Here is a 19,374-nt window from a genome sequence, read left to right as displayed (position 1 = left end):
CTTTTTCTCTACATCACTCAGCTCTGTAGTTGCGGTACATTTTACTACATTATACAGAGCCAACATAGACATCAGCCGTTCTCTGCCTCTTTCCAACTCTTTCCACTCCTCCTTCTCCCTTTCCACATCGCCCTCTCTCTCCTCTACCCCTCTCTCTCTCCTCTACCCCCCCTCTCTCCCCCTTTTCTCCCTTTCCACATCACCCTCTCTCTCTCCTCTACCCCTCTCTCTCTCCCCCTTTTCTCCCTTTCCACTCCTCCCTCTCCCTTTCCACATCACCCTCTCTCTCTCCTCTACCCCTCTCTCTCTCCCCCTTTTCTCCCTTTCCACTCCTCCCTCTCCCTTTCCACATCACCCTCTCTCTCCTCTACCCCTCTCTCTCCCCCTTTTCTCTCTTTCCACTCCTCCCTCTCCCTTTCCACTCACCCTCTCTTTCCTCTACCCCTCTCTCTCCCCCTTTTCTCTCTTTCCACTCCTCCCTCTCCCTTTCCACATCACCCTCTCTCTCTCCGCTACCCCTCTCTCTCTCCCCCTTTTCTCCCTTTCCACATCGCCTTCTCTCTCTCTGCTACCCCTCTCCCCCCCCATTTTCTCCCTTTCCACTCCTCCCTCTCCCTTTCCACATAACCCTCTCTCTCCTCTACCCCTCTCTCTCTCCCTCTTTTCTCCCTTTCCACATCACCCTCTCTCTCTCCGCTACCCCTCTCTCTCTCCCCCTTTTCTCCCTTTCCACATCGCCTTCTCTCTCTCTGCTACCCCTCTCCCCCCCCCCATTTTCTCCCTTTCCACTCCTCCCCCTCCCTTTCCACATCACCCTCTCCCTTTCCACATCACCCTCTCTCTCTCCGCTACCCCTCTCTCTCCCCCCTTTTCTCTCTTTCCACTCCTCCCTCTCCTTTCCACATCACCCTCTCTCTCTCCCCCTACCCTTCTCTCTCTCCCCTTTTCTCCCTTTCCACTCCTCCCTCTCCCTTTCCACATCACCCTATCTCTCCTCTACCCCTCTCTCTCCCCCTTTTCTCTCTTTCCACTCCTCCCTCTCCCTTTCCACATCACCCTCCTCCCTCTCCCTTTCCCATCACCCTCCACATCACCCTCTCTCCTCTACCCCTCTCTCTCTCCCCCTTTTCTCCCTTTCCACTCCTCCCTCTCCCTTTCCACATCACCCTCTCTCTCCTCTACCCCTCTCTCTCCCCCTTTTCTCTCTTTCCACTCCTCCCTCTCCCTTTCCACTCACCCTCTCTCTCTTCTCCCCCTCTCTCTCCCCCTTTTCTCTCTTTCCACTCCTCCCTCTCCCTTTCCACATCGCCCTCTCTCTCTGCTACCCCCCCCCATTTTCTCCCTTTCCACTCCTCCCTCTCCCTTTCCACATAACCCTCTCTCTCCTCTACCCCTCTCTCTCTCCCTCTTTTCTCTCTTTCCACTCCTCCCCCTCCCTTTCCACATCACCCTCTCTCTCCGCTACCCCTCTCTCTCTCCCCCTTTTCTCTCTTTCCACTCCTCCCTCTCCCTTTCCACATCACCCTCTCTCTCTCCGCTACCCCTCTCTCTCTCCCCCTTTTCTCTCTTTCCACTCCTCCCTCTCCCTTTCCACATCACCCTCTCTCTCCTCTACCCCTCTCTCTCTCCCTCTTTTCTCTCTTTCCACTCCTCCCCCTCCCTTTCCACATCACCCTCTCTCTCTCCGCTACCCCTCTCTCTCTCCCCTTTTCTCTCTTTCCACTCCTCCCTCTCCCTTTCCACATCACCCTCTCTCTCCTCTACCCCTCTCTCTCTCCCCCTTTTCTCCCTTTCCACTCCTCCCTCTCCCTTTCCACATCACCCTCTCTCTCCGCTACCCCTCTCTCTCTCCCCCTTTTCTCCCTTTCCACTCCTCCCTCTCCCTTTCCACATCACCCTCTCTCTCCGCTACCCCTCTCTCTCCCCCTTTTCTCTCTTTCCACTCCTCCCTCTCCCTTTCCACATCACCCTCTCTCTCTCCTCTACCCCTCTCTCTCGCCCCCTTTTCTCCCTTTCCACTCCTCCCTCTCCCTTTCCACATCACCCTCTCTCTCCTCTACCCCTCTCTCTCCCCCTTTCTCTCTTTCCACTCCTCCCTCTCCCTTTCCACATCACCCTCTCTCTCCGCTACCCCTCTCTCTCTCCCCCTTTTCTCCCTTTCCACTCCTCCCTCTCCCTTTCCACATCACCCTCTCTCTCTCTTCTACCCCCCTTTTCTCCCTTTCCACTCCTCCCTCTCCCTTTCCACATAACCCTCTCTCTCCTCTACCCCTCTCTCTCTCCCTCTTTTCCCTCTTTCCACTCCTCCCCCTCCCTTTCCACATCACCCTCTCCCTTTCCACATCACCCTCTCTCTCTCCTCTACCCCTCTCTCTCTCCCCCTTTTCTCTCTTTCCACTCCTCCCTCTCCCTTTCCACATCACCCTCTCTCTCTCCGCTACCCTTCTCTCTCTCCCCCTTTTCTCCCTTTCCACTACTCCCTCTCCCTTTCCACATTAACCTCTCTCTCTCTGCTACCCCTCTCTCTCTCCCCCTTTTCACATCACCCTCTCTCTCTCCGCTACCCCTCTCTCTCTCTCTCCCTTTTCTCCCTTTCCACTCCTCCCTCTCCCTTTCCACATCACCCTCTCTCTCTCTGCTACCCCTCTCTCTCTCCCCCTTTTCACATCACCCTCTCTCTCTCCGCTACCCCTCTCTCTCTCTCCCCCTTTTCTCCCTTTCCACATCACCCTCTCTCTCTCCTCTACCCCTCTCTCTCTCCCCCTTTTCTCCCTTTCCACTCCTCCCTCTCCCTTTCCACATCACCCTCTCTCTCTCTGCTACCCCTCTCTCTCCCCCTATTCTCCCTTTCCACTCCTCCCTATCCCTTTCCACATCACCCTCTCTCTCTCCACTACCCCTCTCTCTCTCCTCTACCCCTCTTTCTCTCTGCTACCCCTCTCTCTCTCCCCCTTTTCTCCATTTTCACTCTCTCTCTGTCATTTCCTCCCTATCTCTGTCTATCCCCTGTATCCCCTCGCTCTCTCCCTCTCATCCCCTCCCCCCCCTCTCTCTCATTGTATTGTAGTCCTTGCTGCCGGGGGCAACACAAGGCTGTAGCTTCCCACCAGTCTCTGTCAACGACAGCAGAGGGGCTGGCTGGGGGAGTTATGTAACATGAATAATACAGAGTGTCACTCATACATATTTAATGTCCAGTGTCCTTTTACCTTTTATGGGGCTGGGAATTACTACTTCCTGTCTGAGATGGATGGTTAAGGGTGTGTTGAGCAGGGTGTGTGGAGCAGGGTGTGTGGAGCAGGGTGTGTGAGGGGAGCTGTTAATGGGATATAGGTTGTGTGTCTGTGTTGGTGGGGGTGTGTGTCTATGTGTGTGTGTGCCTCATCTATAGCCTGGGAAGACAAATAGTCTCTGCAAGAGTAGCTAACCTAAGTATATTTTGTCTTTCAGCAAGTAGTTGTTGTTGGTATAGTCTGGCTAGGGCATTTTATTGAACCTTTATTTAACTAGGCAAGTCAGTTCAGAACAAATTATTATTTACAATGATGGCCAACCAAAAGGCAAAAGGCCTCCCACAGGGGCTGGGATTAAATGAAAATATAGGACAAATGTCAAGTTGAAGATGCAACATATTACATGAATTGCAAAATCTAAAAGCTATAATATATAACTTTTTGGCCGACCTGACCAAATTCACATAAAAATGTGAGTTATAGATCTGTCATTCTTATTGAAAGCAAATTTAAGACGCGGTAGATCTGTTCTATGTGCAGAGTTTCTATGCTTCCTGTTGTTAAGTTTAGTGTTTGCATCTTTTACTATCGGTTTTGCATACCAGCTTCAAACAGCTGAAAAACTATATTTTGGGTAATTGAAAACATGTTTAACAGAGATTTAGATGGTACAATGATTCTCTAAAGTATACACTGAGTGTACAAAACATTAGGAAACACCTTCCAAATATTGAGTTGCCCCCCCCTTTTGCCTTCAGAACAGCCTCAATTCATAGGGGTATGGACTCTCTGCAAGGTGTCGAAAGTGTTCCAAAGGGATGGTGGCACATGTTGACTCAAAAGCTACTTGCCCGAGCCTCCCCAGCTTCTCCTTCACCCAAATCCAGAATCCAGATAGCAGATGAAAGAGCTGCAAAAAAAGAATCCCACCGTACCTTCTCCACTGTGCAATCCGGTTTCCGAGCTGGTCATGGGTGCACCTTTGCACGCTCAGGGTACTAAACGATATCATAACCGCCATTGATTTTTAAAAAACAGTACTGTGCAGGGGTCTTCATCGATCTGGCCAAGGCTTTTGACTCTGTCAATCAACGTATTCTTATCGGCAGCCTCAATAGCCTTGGTTTCTCAAATGACTGCCCTGCCTGGTTCACCAACGACTTCGCAGACAGAGTTCAGTTTGTCAAATGGGAGGGCCTGTTGTTCGGACCTCTGGCAATCTCTATGGGGGTACCACAGGGTTCAATTGATTCCCTGATCCACCTCTACGCAGACGGCACCATTCTGTATACATCTGGCCCTTCTTTTGACACTGTGTTAAATAACCTCCAAACGAGCTTCAATGCCATACAACACTCCTTCCGTGGCATCCAACTGCTCTTAAACGCTTGTAAAACCAAATGCATGCTTTTCAACCATTTGCAGCCCGCACCGCCCGCCCGACTAGCATCACTACTCTGGACAATTCTGACCTAGAATACGTGGACAACTACAAATACCTAGGTGTCTGGCTAGACTGTAAACTCTCCTTCCAGACTCATATCAAGCATCTCCAATCCAAAATCAAAACTAGAATCAGCTTTCCATTTCGCAAAAAAGCCTCCTTCACTCACGCCGCCAAACTTACTCTAGCCGATCCTCGACTTCGGCAATGTTGTCTACAAAATAGCTTCCAATACACTACTCAGCAAATTGGATGTAGTCTATCACAGTGCCATCCGTTTTGTTACCAAAGTGCCTTATTCCACCCACTACTGCGACCTGTATGCTCTAGTCGGCTGGCTCTCGCTACATATTCATCGCCAGGCCCACTGGCTTCAGGTCATCTACAAGTCTATGCTAGGTAAAGCTCTGACTTATCTCAGCTCACTGGTCATGATAACAACACCCACCCGTAGCATGCGCTCCAGCAGGTATATCTCACTGGTCATCCCCAAAGCCAACACCTCATTTGACTGCCTTTCCTTCCAGTTCTCTGCTGCCAGTGACTGGAACGAATTGCAAAAATCGCTGAAGCTGGAGACTTACATTTCCCTCACTAACTTTAAACATCAGCTATCTGTAAATAGTCCACCTAATCTATCTACCTCAACCCCATATTGTTTTTATTTACTTTGCTGCTCTTTTGCACACCTGTATCACTACTTACACACCACCATCTGCTCATCATCATCTGCTCATCCATCACTCCAGTGTTAATCTGCTAAACTGTAATTACTTTGCTACTATGTTCTATTTATTGCCTTACCTCCTCATGCCATTTGCACACACTGTATATAGGCTTTCGTTTTTCTATTGTGTTATTGACTGTACGCTTGTTTATTCCATGTGTAACTCTGTGTTGTTGTTTCTGTCGCACTGCTTTGCTTCATCTTGGCCAGATCAGAGTTGTAAATGAGAACTTGTTCTCAACTAGCTTATCTGGTTAAATAAAGGTGAAATAAAAAAATAAAAAATTCAGTCTATGTCTTGGAAAGAGAAGGTGTTACTAATGTATTACTGTATTCCATAATTGCTCGTTTTATCACATAAACTTAAATATTCGAATTTTAGCAACCAGGAATTGGAGGAGTGATTTCTGCATATTCCACCTTTAACACATCACAAGAAATTGATGACGTAGTACACACTTGGATGACGTAGTACACAGTTGGATGACGTAGTACACAGTTGGATGATGTAGTACACACTTGGATGACGTAGTACACAGTTGGATGATGTAATACACAAGAAACGGGGACCTGTTTTGGCTCATGAACACCACTTTCAAAACTGCTGGCTGAAATGACAGATGTTCAGCATCTTTAAGTGCTGTGTCTTTAATAAGGCATCTCAGTCTTATTCCCCCATAAAAAACACAAGTGCACTTGTTTTTACCTACTTGCACTGACTCTGCTGATAACTTCCTTATTGAGGAACAATGTATTTACAAAGACTGTGATATGTGGTTGTCTCAACAAGTTATCTTAAGATCAACGTAAGTCGCTCTGGATAAGAGCGTCTGCTATAAAAAATGTTTTATTTAAATGTAGTGTGTGTGTGTGTATGTGCTTGTGCATGGTCATGTGCGATGGTGGTGGACTGGTCTCTCTTAGGTATCTGTCTGTTGGCGAAGCCAACATTCACTGCTTCCCCAACAAACAGATTGGCTATACTGGAGACAAGTTTACATGGCTATGGTACCTATATGTACATTAGACATAGGACAAGGCTCATACTAGTGCATAGCAAGTAATACAGCATTAAACCTGGAGGCTTTACGTGTTACATATATATATATGTGTATATTATACTGTATATTAGTACTGGACTGAAACAAAAGCCTCTTAAGTCTTACTGTTTTTATTTTTGTCTCCCCCCCTGCCTCGGCAACCTCCCCCTACTTCCCCTGTCTCCTCTTGTCTTCCCCTGGCTTCCTCTGCCTTCCATGTCTCCCCTGTCTTTCCCTGTCCTCCTCTGTCTTCCCTGTCTCCCAATGTCTTCCCATGTCTCCCCCGTCTTCCTCTGTCTTCCCTGTCTCCCTTGTCTCCCCCGTCTTCCCCTGTCTTCCTCTGTCTTCCCTGTCGCACCTGTCTTTCCCTGTCTTCCTCTGTCTTCCCTGTCTCCCTTGTCTCCCCCTGTCTTCCCATGTTTCCCCTGTCTCTCCCATCATCCCCTGTCTTCCTCTGTCTTCCCCTACCTTCCTCTGTCCTCTGCCTCCCTCTATTCCCCCATCTCTCCCTGCCTCCCCCTCTCTCCTCTCCAGTGATGTGTGCCCAGGGTCTGCAGGCCAAGGATAAGACAGGTGCCAGTGACCCCTATGTGACTGTCCAGGTAGGGAAGACCAAACGGCGTACCAAGACCATCTTTGGGAACCTCAACCCTGTCTGGGACGAGAAGTTCTTCTTGTGAGTATGAACATGCAGTATATCACTGCTACAACATTACTACAACCTAAGCCAGTGTACTACAGGCTGTATTATAGACGTGGTCCTTTGTGGCTTAGTCGGTAGAGCATGACACTTGCAACCCGTTGGTATGATTCCTGCTGGGGCCACCCATAGATAAAATATATGCACACATGACCATAGGTCCTGTCCAGGTGGGGTACATAACGACTGCCTCAGGCTGCAGAAACAGGAGGTATGCTCCTACCCTAGGGGCCATTCTGGCTCAGACAGGGCTACCTTCTTCAGCTGTAACACAAACACTCCTGCAGACATTGTTATCACAGACATGTAGAACCTACAACACCAACAAATGAGTGGAGAGGAGATGGAAAATCATTCCAATGCATTTCACTGAAAAATGTGTTATTGACATGAATATCATACGCAGTGCATTTGGAAAGTATTCAGACCCCTTGACTTTTTCCACCTTTTGTTACGTTACAGCCTTATTCTAAAATATATTAAATAAATGTTTTTCCTCGTCAATCTACACACTACCCCATAAGGACAAAGGGAAAACAGGTTTTTAGAAATGTTTGCACATTTATTAAAAATAAAGACAGAAATACCTTATTTACATAAGTATTCAGACCCTTTGTTATGATACCCAAAATCGAGCTCAGGTGCATCCTGTTTCAATTGATCAGTGAGATGTTTCTACAACTTGATTGGAGTCCACTTGTGGTAAATTCAATTGATTGGACATGATTTGGAAAGGCACACACCTGTCTATATAATGTCCCACAGTTGACAGTGCATGTCAGACACAGATCTGGGGAAGGGTACCAAAACATTTCTGCAGCATTGAAGGTGGCCTCCATCATTCTTAAATGGAAAAAGTTTGGAACCACCAAGACTCTTCCTAGAGCTGGCCGCCTGGCCAAAATGAGCAATCGGGGGAGAAGGGCCTTGGTCAAGGAGGTGACCATGAACCTGATGGTCACTCTGACAGAGTACCTCTGCGGAGATGAGAGAACCTTCCAGAAGGACAACCATCTCTGCAGCACTCCACCAATCAGGCCTTTATGGTAGAGGCCAGACGGAAGCCACTCCTCAGTAAAAGACACATGACAGCCCGATTGGAGTTTTCCAAAAGGCACTTAAAGGACTCTCAGGCCATGAGAAACAAGATTCTCTGACCTGATGAAACCAAAATTGAATCAAATCAAATCAAATGTATTTATATAGCTCTTCGTACATCAGCTGATATCTCAAAGTGCTATACAGAAACCCCGCCTAAAATCCCAAACAGCAAGCAATGCAGGTGTAGAAGCACGGTGGCTAGGAAAAACACCCTAGAAAGGCCAAAACGTAGGAAGAAACCTAGAGAGGAACCAGGCTATGTGGGGTGGCCAGTCCTCTTCTGGCTGTGCCGGGTGGAGATTATAACAGAACATGGCTAAGATGCGCAAATGTTCATAAATGACCAGCATGGTCAAATAATAATAATCACAGGCAGAACAGTTGAAACTGGAGCAGCAGCACGGCCAGGTGGACTGGGGAGCAAGGAGTCATCATGTCAGGTAGTCCTGAGGCATGGTCCTAGGGCTCAGGTCCTCCGAGAGAGAGAAAGAAAGAGAGAAAGAGAGAATTAGAGAGAGCATACTTAAATTCACACAGGACACCGAATAGGACAGGAGAAGTATTCCAGATATAACAAACTGACCCTAGCCCCGCGACACATAAACTACTGCAGCATAAATACTGGAGGCTGAGACAGGAGGGGTCAGGAGACACTGTGGCCCCATCCGATGACACCCCGGACAGGGCCAAACAGGAAGGATATAGCCCCACCCACTTTGCCAAAGCACAGCCCCCACACCATGAGAGGGATATCTTCAACCACCAACTTACCATCCTGAGACAAGGCCGAGTATAGCCCACAAAGATCTCCACCACGGCACAACCCAAGGGGGGGGCGCCAACCCAGACAGGAAAATCACATCAGTGACTCAACTCACTCAAGTGACGCACCCCTCTGAGGGACGGTATGAAAGAGCACCAGTAAGCCAGTGACTCAGCCCCTGTAATAGGGTTAGAGGCAGAGAATCCCAGTGGAAAGAGGGGAACCAGCCAGGCAGAGACAGCAAGGGTGGTTCGTTGCTCCAGAGACTTTCCGTTCACCCTCCCACTCCTGGGCCAGACTACACTCAATCATATGACCCACTGAAGAGATGAGTCTTCAGTAAAGACTTAAAGGTTGAGACCGAGTTTGCGTCTCTCACATGGGTAGGCAGACAAATGGAGCTCTATAGGAGAAAGCCCTGCCTCCAGCTGTTTGCTTAGAAATTCTAGGGACAATTAGGAGGCCTGCGTCTTGTGACCATAGCGTACGTGTAGGTAAAAATCAGCCCTTGCCTTGACAGGAAGCCAGTGTAGGGAGGCTAGCACTGGAGTAATATGATCACATTTTTTGGTTCTAGTCAGGATTCTAGCAGCTGTATTTAGCACTAACTGAAGTTTATTTAGTGCTTTATCCGGGTAGCCGGAAAGTAGAGCATTGCAGTAGTCTAACCTAGAAGTGACAAAAGCATGGATACATTGTTCTTCAAAAGAGAGATCAGGGTCCAGAGTAATGCCGAGGTCCTTCACAGTTTTATTTGAGAGGACTGTACAAACATTAAGATTAATTGTCAGATTCAACAGAAGATCTCTTTGTTTCTTGGGACCTAGAACAAGCATCTCTGTTTTGTTCGAGTTTAAAAGTAGAAAGTTTGCAGCCATCCACTTCCTTATGTCTGAAACACATGCTTCTAGCGAGGGCAATTTTGGGGCTTCACCATGTTTCATTGAAATGTACAGCTGTGTATCATCCGCATAGCAGTGAAAGTTAATGTTATGAATGACATCCCCAAGAGGTCAAATATATAGTGAAAACAATAGTGGTCCTAAAACGGTACCTTGAGGAACACCGAAATTTACAGTTGATTTGTCAGAGGACAAACCATTCACAGAGACAAACTGATATCTTTCCGACAGATAAGATCTAAACCAGGCCAGAACTTGTCCGTGTAGACCAATTTGGGTTTCCAATCTCTCCAAAAGAATGTGGTGATCGATGGTATCAAAAGCAGCACTAAGGTCTAGGAGCACTAAGGTACAGAGGCAGAGCCTCGGTCTGATGCCATTAAAAGGTCATTTACCACCTTCACAAGTGCAGTCTCAGCACTTACCTCTTAGGGATAAGTGAGACGTCTGCGTCCCACCTAGCCAACAGGAAATGGAAATGCGCAACGCCAAATGCTAATAGTACTCGCTAAAACTCAAACTTTGATTAAAACACACATGCAAGGTACTGAATTAAAGCTACCCTCATTGTGAATCTAGCCAACAAGTCAGATTTTTTAAATGCTTTTCGGCGAAAGCATGAGAAGCTATTATCTCAGACTCTCAGGCCATGAGAAACAAGATTCTCTGACCTGATGAAACCAAAATGGAACTCTTTGGCCTGAATGCCAAGCTTCATTTCACCCCCAGCTTTGAGTGTACAGCTTTGTTTGAGTTTACTGGAAGTATTATGAAGCTAACCCATGTTAGCTCAGGCCCTTTTTAAATAAACAACTTCTAAAATGGAGAGGGAACTTTTGATGATGTGTAGTGCTGATGTGCTAGAGAGAGATTGACCCATGGTGTCACATTGGAGAAGGTATTATGGTTTTAATCTGGCTCTCTATGAGTCTGAACTCTGAACTCTGAGTAGTGACAGACTGTCATGTTGATTGTGATGTTGATCATGTTGATTTAAGGTACACAGAGAACCGAGAACTTATGGTATTATCTAACACAACCTAGAACACTGGAATATGGCTTTCTGTAAAACAACACTATAGCACTATGAACGACACATTTCACATCAACGTCATGAGGCTTAAAGAGTCTGTTCTAAAGCCAGTATATCCTGTTGTTGTATAAATACATCACAGTATCTGCAGTATCCTATATGGACTTCAAGCTGAAATACGCGTCAGGTTGAACAGCACCATTGTTCACCACGGCCGCAATTGTTGCTGTTTTTGTTTTGATGATAAAAGAGAAGAGGATCATCCAGCATCCTGAACACATTATGTTGCAATACATCCTCTGCTTTTCTATGGCGCGGGAAGTGATGTGCACTAATGATGTGCACTAATGTCAGAGACAAGAAAACAAGTTTGTTGTTTGAAATAACTTTTGTTGTAATATTACCAACGAATGTGGCAGTTTCATCAAGTATGGATTCCAGCTTTAAATAGAGACATACATAGATAAAGACTAATCAAGCACCCCATTTCCATAGAAACCATAGCGCTGGTGATTAGAATACCATATATAGAACATATCCAGGAGCCAAAGAGGCTTTGTTAGAGCTGCCTTGTGTGTATGTGTGTGTGTGTGTGTGTGTGTGTGTGTGTGTGTGTGTGTGTGTGTGTGTGTGTGTGTGTGTGTGTGTGTGTGTGTGTGTGTGTGTGTGTGTGTGTGTGTGTGTGTGTGTGTGTGTGTGCGTGTGTGCGTGCGTGCGTGCGTGTGTGTATGCGTGTGTGTGTGTGTGTGTGTGTGTGTGTGTGTGTGTGTGTGTGTGTGTGTGTGTGTGTGTGTGTGTGTGTGTGTGTGTGTGTGTGTGTGTATGCGTGCGTCCGTATCTCCAGTGTTAATGAGAAACCACAGAATGCGACACAGATAGAGTTACACTGCTCACGCTTACCTCCTGTGGAAACAAAATGGAGATGGAAAGAGGGAGAGAGAGAGAGAGAGAGATAGAGGGGGAGAGAAAACAAGAGAGAGAGACAGAGACAGAGAGAAAACTAGACAGAGAGACAGAGAGACAGGAGAAAACAAGACAGAGAGACAGCAAGACAAGGAGACAGCAAGACAGCAAGACCGAGAGACAGAGAGAAAACAAGACAGAGAGACAGAGAGAAAAGATGTTATCCTCATGCCATGTGACAGGGTCTTGGAATCTTAGCTCTCTGCCTGGCAGGGACATCCATCTGTGGGTGCCACTAACACACACACGCACACACGTACACACACACACACACACACACACACACACACACACACACACACACACACACACACACACACCCCTTGAGTGGGGGAACACTAGGGACAGCAGGGTTTCCTAAAGAGAGCCGGTGGGGCAAAATGATGTCAATCCCACCTGACAGACATTCCCCTCACCTCTCCTCTCCTCTCCTCTCCTCTCCTCTCCTCTCCTCTCCTCTCCTGGCCCCTCCCCCCTCTCATCTCCCTTGACTCTCCTCTAGTCTTCTCTACTTTACTTTACTCTTCTCTCCCTCTCCTCTCTGTTCCTGTACTCTCTGTTCCTTTACTCTCTTTCATTCTCCTCTCCTCTCCTCTCCACTCCTCTCCTCTCCTCTTCTCTCTTGGCCCCTCCCCCCTCTCATCTCATCTCATCTCCTCTCCTCTCCTCTCCTGGCCCCTCCCCCTCTCATCTCCCTCTCCTCTCCTCTCCTCTCCTCTTCTCTCCTGGCCCCTCCCCCAGCTCCTCTCCCTTTACTCTCCTCTATTCTTCTCTACTTTACTTTACTCTTCTCTCTCCTCTCTATTCCTCTACTCTCTTTCATTCTCCTCTCTCTCCTCCTTCCAGGTCTTTCATTTCCCACATACATCTAGCAGAGAGGACAACTCCAGACCACTCCCAAGCCTTTGAAGCCCCAATGACAACCCTAACCTAGCAGCCACCCACACTATGCCAACCCTAGCCATTACATATGACTGTAACGTGACTACACTCAGTCTCCAGGTCTGTTTGTGCTCCAGGATAGTGTGAGGTCATATCAAGTTAGGTCAGAGCTGCTGCCAGTAGATAAAACAGCTGAGTGGCTCTAGAGAGGATGGGAGGAGGGAGGAGGGAATAGGGCCACACAGCTTTTCACCTTCAAGGGCTATTTTCTAGATTTTTACAGCTTTTTTTCTCTGATTTAGTCACCCTAATTTGGGCAATCCTACAAGGGTAAAAACGGCAATAACTTTTGAACGAATTATGATAGAGGCATGAGGTTTGGACACCCTAAACCAGTGGTTACCAAACTGTCGATCACAATCGACTGGTCGATCTCCAAGGCATTCCTAGTCAATCACCAAACATTTCTTTGAAAACAACAACAATAAAGCCTTACGTTCCACATTTTCTATTTCTTTTGTGTTGTAGGCGTCAGATGCACTTGATTCAGCAGCCCTAATGACGTGAAGGGAAATTGTTCCTATTTTGAACCCTTTCATGTGTCTGAAGATAGAACTCCGCTTACCCGGCAGGTCCAGAGAGGAAATCAAGTGCACCTACAGGCCTACCGCTGGCCAATAAGATAGTTCAGATCACTGTGTCTGCACAGTTTCCTCGAGCCATAGACTGTAAAAAAAAAACTTGAACGCACAGGAACGTTGATACTGTGAGAATTCAAAACGGTTAAAACTTTGACTAAAGAGACTCAACAAATACAGCGTGTTTAAGTTGTTATTCAGCACTGTCAATGCTTTTATACGCCATAATATGTGTGTTCTCCCTACACCCACTCACACGACAACCAGCACTGCAGCTGCAATGAATGAGAATAGCAAAGTGTTCTGATAATCATTGTATTTTATTATAATAGCGACTTGTCTTTTTTTAATATCGCCCTAAACTAACTCACTTTACTGGTGCTGTTTTTTTACACATGGTGCTTGCTGTCCAGTGAGTGTCACAACGCTACAGACCGGATCAAGGTGCGTGTGTGGGATGAGGATGATGACATCAAGTCTCGCATGAAACAACACTTCAAACGAGAGTCGGACGACTTCCTGGGTCAGACCATCATCGAGGTCCGCATGCTCAGCGGGGAGATGGATGTGTGGTACAACCTAGGTATGTTCCAGATCATTCTGCTTCCATGTTCCAGATAAGACTGGTTCTATGTTCTAAATAAGACTGGTTCTATGTTCTAGAGAATCATATTTCTATGTTCTAGATAATAATGATTATATGTTCCAGATAAGACTGGTTCTATTTTCTAGAGAATCATATTTCTATGTTCTAGATACTAATGATTATATGTTCCAGATAAGACTGGTTCTATGTTCTAGAGAATCATATTTCTATGTTCTAGATAATAATGATTATATGTTCCAGATAAGACTGGTTCAATTTTCTAGAGAATCATATTTCTATGTTCTAGATACTAATGATTATATGTTCCAGATAAGACTGGTTCTATGTTCTAGAGAATCATATTTCTATGTTCTAGATTATAATGATTATATGTTCCAGATAAGACTTGTTCTATTATCCAGATAAGACTGGTTCTATGTTCTAGAGAATCATATTTCTATGTTCTAGATAATAATGATTATATGTTCCAGATAAGACTTGTTCTATTTTCCAGATAAGACTGGTTCTATGTTCTAGAGAATCATATTTATATCTTCTAGATAATAATGATTATATGTTCCAGATAAGACTGGTTCTATGTTCTAGAGAATCATATTTCTATGTTCTAGATAATAATGATGATATGTTCCAGATCAGACTGCTTTCATGTTATAGAGAATACTGGTTCTATGTTCCAGATCATACTGCTTCCATGTTCTAGATAAGACTGGTTCTATGTTCTAGATTAAACTGGTTCTATGTTCTCTATAAAACTGGTTATATGTTGTATATTAGACTGGTTATATGTTCTAGATAATAATGTTTCTATGTTCTAGATAATAATGATTATATGTTCCAGATCCGACTGCTTCCATGTTCTAGATTAGACTGTTTCTATATTCTAGTTAAGTTTGTTTTTATGTTCTAGATAAGACCGGTACCATTTTCTGGATAAGAGGACTGATGCATCTGGTTCTGTGTTTAAGATAAGAAGACTGATGCATCTGGTTCTGTGTTCTAGATAAGAGAACTGATGCATCTGGTTCTGTGTTCTAGATAAGAGAACTGATGCATCTAATTCTGTGTTCTAGATAAGAGAACTGATCCATCTGGTTCTGTGTTCTAGATAAGAGAACTGATGGATCTGGTTCTGTGTTCTAGATAAGAGAACTGATAAGTCTGGTTCTGTGTTCTAGATAAGAAGACTGATAAGTCTGGTTCTATGTTCTAGATAAGAGAACTGATGCATCTGGTTCTGTGTTCTAGATAAGAGAACTGATGCATCTGGTTCTGTGTTCTAGATAAGAGAACTGATATGTCTGGTTCTGTGTTCTAGATAAGAGAACTGATGCATCTGGTTCTGTGTTCTAGATAAGAGAACTGATGCATCTGGTTCTGTGTTCTAGATAAGAGAACTGATAAGTCTGGTTCTGTGTTCTAGATAAGATAACTGATAAGTCTGGTTCTGTGTTCTAGATAAGAGCACTGATAAGTCTGGTTCTGTGTTCTAGATAAGAGAACTGATAAGTCTGGTTCTGTGTTCTAGATAAGAGAACTGATAAGTCTGGTTCTGTGTTCTAGATAAGATAACTGATAAGTCTGGTTCTGTGTTCTAGATAAGATAACTGATAAGTCTGGTTCTGTGTTCTAGATAAGAGCACTGATAAGTCTGGTTCTGTGTTCTAGATAAGAGAACTGATAAGTCTGGTTCTGTGTTCTAGATAAGAGAACTGATAAGTCTGGTTCTGTGTTCTAGATAAGATAACTGATAAGTCTGGTTCTGTGTTCTAGATAAGATAACTGATAAGTCTGGTTCTGTGTTCTAGATAAGAGAACTGATAAGTCTGGTTCTGTGTTCTAGATAAGAGAACTGATAAGTCTGGTTCTGTGTTCTAGATAAGAGCACTGATAAGTCTGGTTCTGTGTTCTAGATAAGAGAACTGATAAGTCTGGTTCTGTGTTCTAGATAAGAGCACTGATAAGTCTGGTTCTGTGTTCTAGATAAGAGAACTGATAAGTCTGGTTCTGTGTTCTAGATAAGAGAACTGATAAGTCTGGTTCTGTGTTCTAGATAAGAGCACTGATAAGTCTGGTTCTGTGTTCTAGATAAGAGAACTGATAAGTCTGGTTCTGTGTTCTAGATAAGAGCACTGATAAGTCTGGTTCTGTGTTCTAGATAAGAGCACTGATAAGTCTGGTTCTGTGTTCTAGATAAGAGAACTGATAAGTCTGGTTCTGTGTTCTAGATAAGAGCACTGATAAGTCTGGTTCTGTGTTCTAGATAAGATAACTGATAAGTCTGGTTCTGTGTTCTAGATAAGAGCACTGATAAGTCTGGTTCTGTGTTCTAGATAAGAGAACTGATATGTCTGGTTCTGTGTTCTAGATAAGAGCACTGGTTGGTTCTGTGTTCTAGATAAGAGCACTGATAAGTCTGGTTCTGTGTTCTAGATAAGAGCACTGATAAGTCTGGTTCTGTGTTCTAGATAAGAGAACTGATAAGTCGATGGTGTCGGGAGCCATCAGATTGAAGCTCAACGTGGAGATGAAGGGAGAGGAGAAAGTAGCTCCGCCCCACGGCCAGTACACCTGTTTACATGAGGTAAGACATCTATACTTTCACCACTCTATGGAAACTGTTCCAGGAACTGTCTCCCTCTACTCCTCTTCTCTCATGTTATTCTCTTCATCCTGTCTTTCTCTCTTCCTTTAGAACCTGTTCCACCACCTGACGGAGGTAAAGAACAGTGGAGCGGTGAAGATCCCAGAGGTGAAAGGAGAGGAGGCGTGGAAGGTCTACTATGATGACGTGTCCCAGGAGATAGTGGACGAGTTCGCCATGAGATACGGAGTAGAGTCCATCTACCAGGCCATGACGTAAGGACGCTCTCTTTCTCTTTCTCCCTCTTTTCTCTCCTCTTGGTTCTCTGAAGGCTTACTGCTGTGCTGATATAATACAGGAAAGCATGCCTCTGTGTCCTCAGTGTTAAAACTATAGAATCAATGGATTCAATTTCTATGGTTCAGAGTGTGCATGTGTGAGAGAGAAGGAAGCGCCTGGCTGCCTGTCTCTCTGTGTGTGCGTGTGTGTGCGCTGTCCGCTCTAAAGCCACCATGGGAATTCACAGGAAGTCATCATGGGTTTCAGTGTTCTCTCTCCATGCTTGCCTCCCGCAAGTGCTTCTGGGTAATCTGGAGGCTGAGAGCACAGTAATGAATTATGCTCCCCAATGTGAGCATCTGTGTGTGTGTGTGTGTGTGTGTGTGTGTGTGTGTGTGTGTGTGTGTGTGTGTGTGCGTGCGTGCGTGCGTGCGTGCGTTTGTGCGTTTGTGTGTGTGTGTGTGTGTGTGTGTGTGTGTGTGTGTGTGTGTGTGTGTGTGTGTGTGTGTGTGTGTGTGTGTGTGTGTGTGTGTGTGTGTGTGTGTGTCTCTCCCTCTCCCCCTCTCCCTCCCGCTCCATTTTTTTGTCTCACTCGCTGAGTTTTGAAAAGCTATTTAATAAATAATTGATATGACTGTCCTTCCAGATAAATGGGCTGCTCATTTTTGAAAACCTTTGAAATAAATGCACCTCATGTTAACCTTTCCTTGTATCAGTATTAAACTATCTCATATAAATCCGTGTCCCAAACACCACCCTATTCCCTAATAGCCCCATGGGTCCTGGTCAAAAGTAGTGCACTATAAAGAGAATAGGGTGCCATTTGGGACACTACCCTAACAGTCAATGCCTGACTGTAGAGCAGAATAGATACCTGTTAAGAGGCAGCCTTCTCCTTCTCTCTCACTATTCCCATGACCTACTTAGGTTTAGTTGAAAGGATTCAGCTCAGAGAGAGAGGGAGGGAAAGAGAGAGGGAGGGAGAGAGAGGGGGGCAGGGAGTGGGAGATAGAGGAGAGAAAGAGAGAGAGAGGGGAAAGAGAGATACAGAGAGGGCGAGGGGGGAGAAGAGAGTGGGAGGTAGATAGAGGGAGAGAGAGAGAGGGAGAGAGAGGGGAGAGATAGAGAGAGAGAGAGGGGAGAGAGAGAGAGAGAGAGAGAGAGAGAGAGAGAGAGAGAGAGAGAGAGAGAGAGAGGGAGGTAGAGAGAGAGAGAGAGAGAGAGAGAGAGAGAGAGAGAGAGAGAGAGATGAACCTGGAGAAGAGTCCCCTAAGCAAGCTGGTCCTGGGACTCTGTTCACAAACACAAACAGACCCCACATCGCCCCAGGACAGCAACACAGTTAGTCCCAACCAAATCATGAGAAAACAAAAATATAAATACTTGACACATTGGAAATAATTAAACAAAAAAACAGAGCAAACTAGAATGCTATTCGGCCCTTAAACAGAGAGTACACAGTGGCAGAATACCTGACCACTGTGACTGACTGCTTTGACTATGTACTGACTCAGTGAAGATTTGTGACCTGTTGCCACGAGAAAAGGGCAACCAGTGAAGAACAAACACCATTGTAAATACAACCCATATTTAAGTTTATTTATTTTCCCTTTTGTACTTGAACTATTTGCACATTGCTACCACAATGTATATAGGCATAATATGACATTTGAAATGTCTTTATTCTTTTGGATATTTTGTGAGTGTAATGTTTACTGTCAATTATTTATTGTTTATTTCACTATTGTTGATGATCTATTTCACCTGTTTCCCATTCCAATAAAGCCTTTTGATTTGAATTGAATGTAATTGAATTGAGTGAGAGAGGGGATAGAGGAGAGTCGACCCTGAAGGCCTTCTACACCAGCTCATCAGACCTGATCCAAATAGACCTTGTATAATGGATGGACCCTCTAAACCACACAGCCCAGTGGTGGCCATCCCTTCATTTGGGAAGCTATACCCTTCTGGAGGATTGGGCTTCAACCCTACAACAACTGATTACACTAATCAGTCGCTCCTGAGTCTCAACAAATCAGAACTATGTTGCGTAGCTTTGACGTTTCCTAGAAGTGTGTGATTAGCTGAATCAGATGTTTTGAAGTTTCATCAACTCAGGCCTATAGGCATGGACATGATGTGTTCAGAGTGTGTATGTGTCTCTCTGTGTATATTGGTATTGGAGTGTTGCAGTGAACATGGTATTGGAGTGTTACAGTGAACATGGTACTGGAGTGTTGCAGTGAACATGGTATTGGAGTGTTGCAGTGAACATGGTATTGGAGTGTTACAGTGAACATGGTATTGGAGTGTTGCAGTGAACATGGTATTGGAGTGTTACAGTGAACATGGTACTGGAGTGTTGCAGTGAACATGGTATTGGAGTGTTACAGTGAACATGGTATTGGAGTGTTACAGTGAACATGGTATTGCAGTGTGGCAGTGAACATGGTATTGGAGTGTTACAGTGAACATGGTATT

The 19,374-nt window shown here is 45.3% G+C and overlaps 1 protein-coding gene across 50 annotated transcripts in view; it reads left to right on the top strand.

The window, feature by feature from the left end:
- LOC118378325 (protein unc-13 homolog C-like) overlaps nt 1–19,374 on the top strand; it is a 290,696-nt gene that overhangs the window by 68,939 nt on the left and 202,383 nt on the right. For all 50 annotated transcript variants that reach the window (XM_052516681.1, XM_052516689.1, XM_052516680.1 and 47 more), the window contains exons 9-12: nt 6,979–7,120; nt 13,840–14,009; nt 16,499–16,614; nt 16,726–16,889. In XM_052516681.1, the coding sequence (XP_052372641.1) occupies nt 6,979–7,120; nt 13,840–14,009; nt 16,499–16,614; nt 16,726–16,889 (592 nt within the window). The remainder of the gene's footprint in view (nt 1–6,978; nt 7,121–13,839; nt 14,010–16,498; nt 16,615–16,725; nt 16,890–19,374) is intronic.

The sequence above is a fragment of the Oncorhynchus keta genome, unplaced genomic scaffold (genome assembly GCF_023373465.1).
Source record: "Oncorhynchus keta strain PuntledgeMale-10-30-2019 unplaced genomic scaffold, Oket_V2 Un_scaffold_5444_pilon_pilon, whole genome shotgun sequence".
Classification (NCBI taxonomy): Eukaryota; Metazoa; Chordata; class Actinopteri; order Salmoniformes; family Salmonidae; genus Oncorhynchus; species Oncorhynchus keta.
Note: the sequence above shows the minus strand (reverse complement) of the source record. Positions and strands in the feature narration are given on the sequence as shown.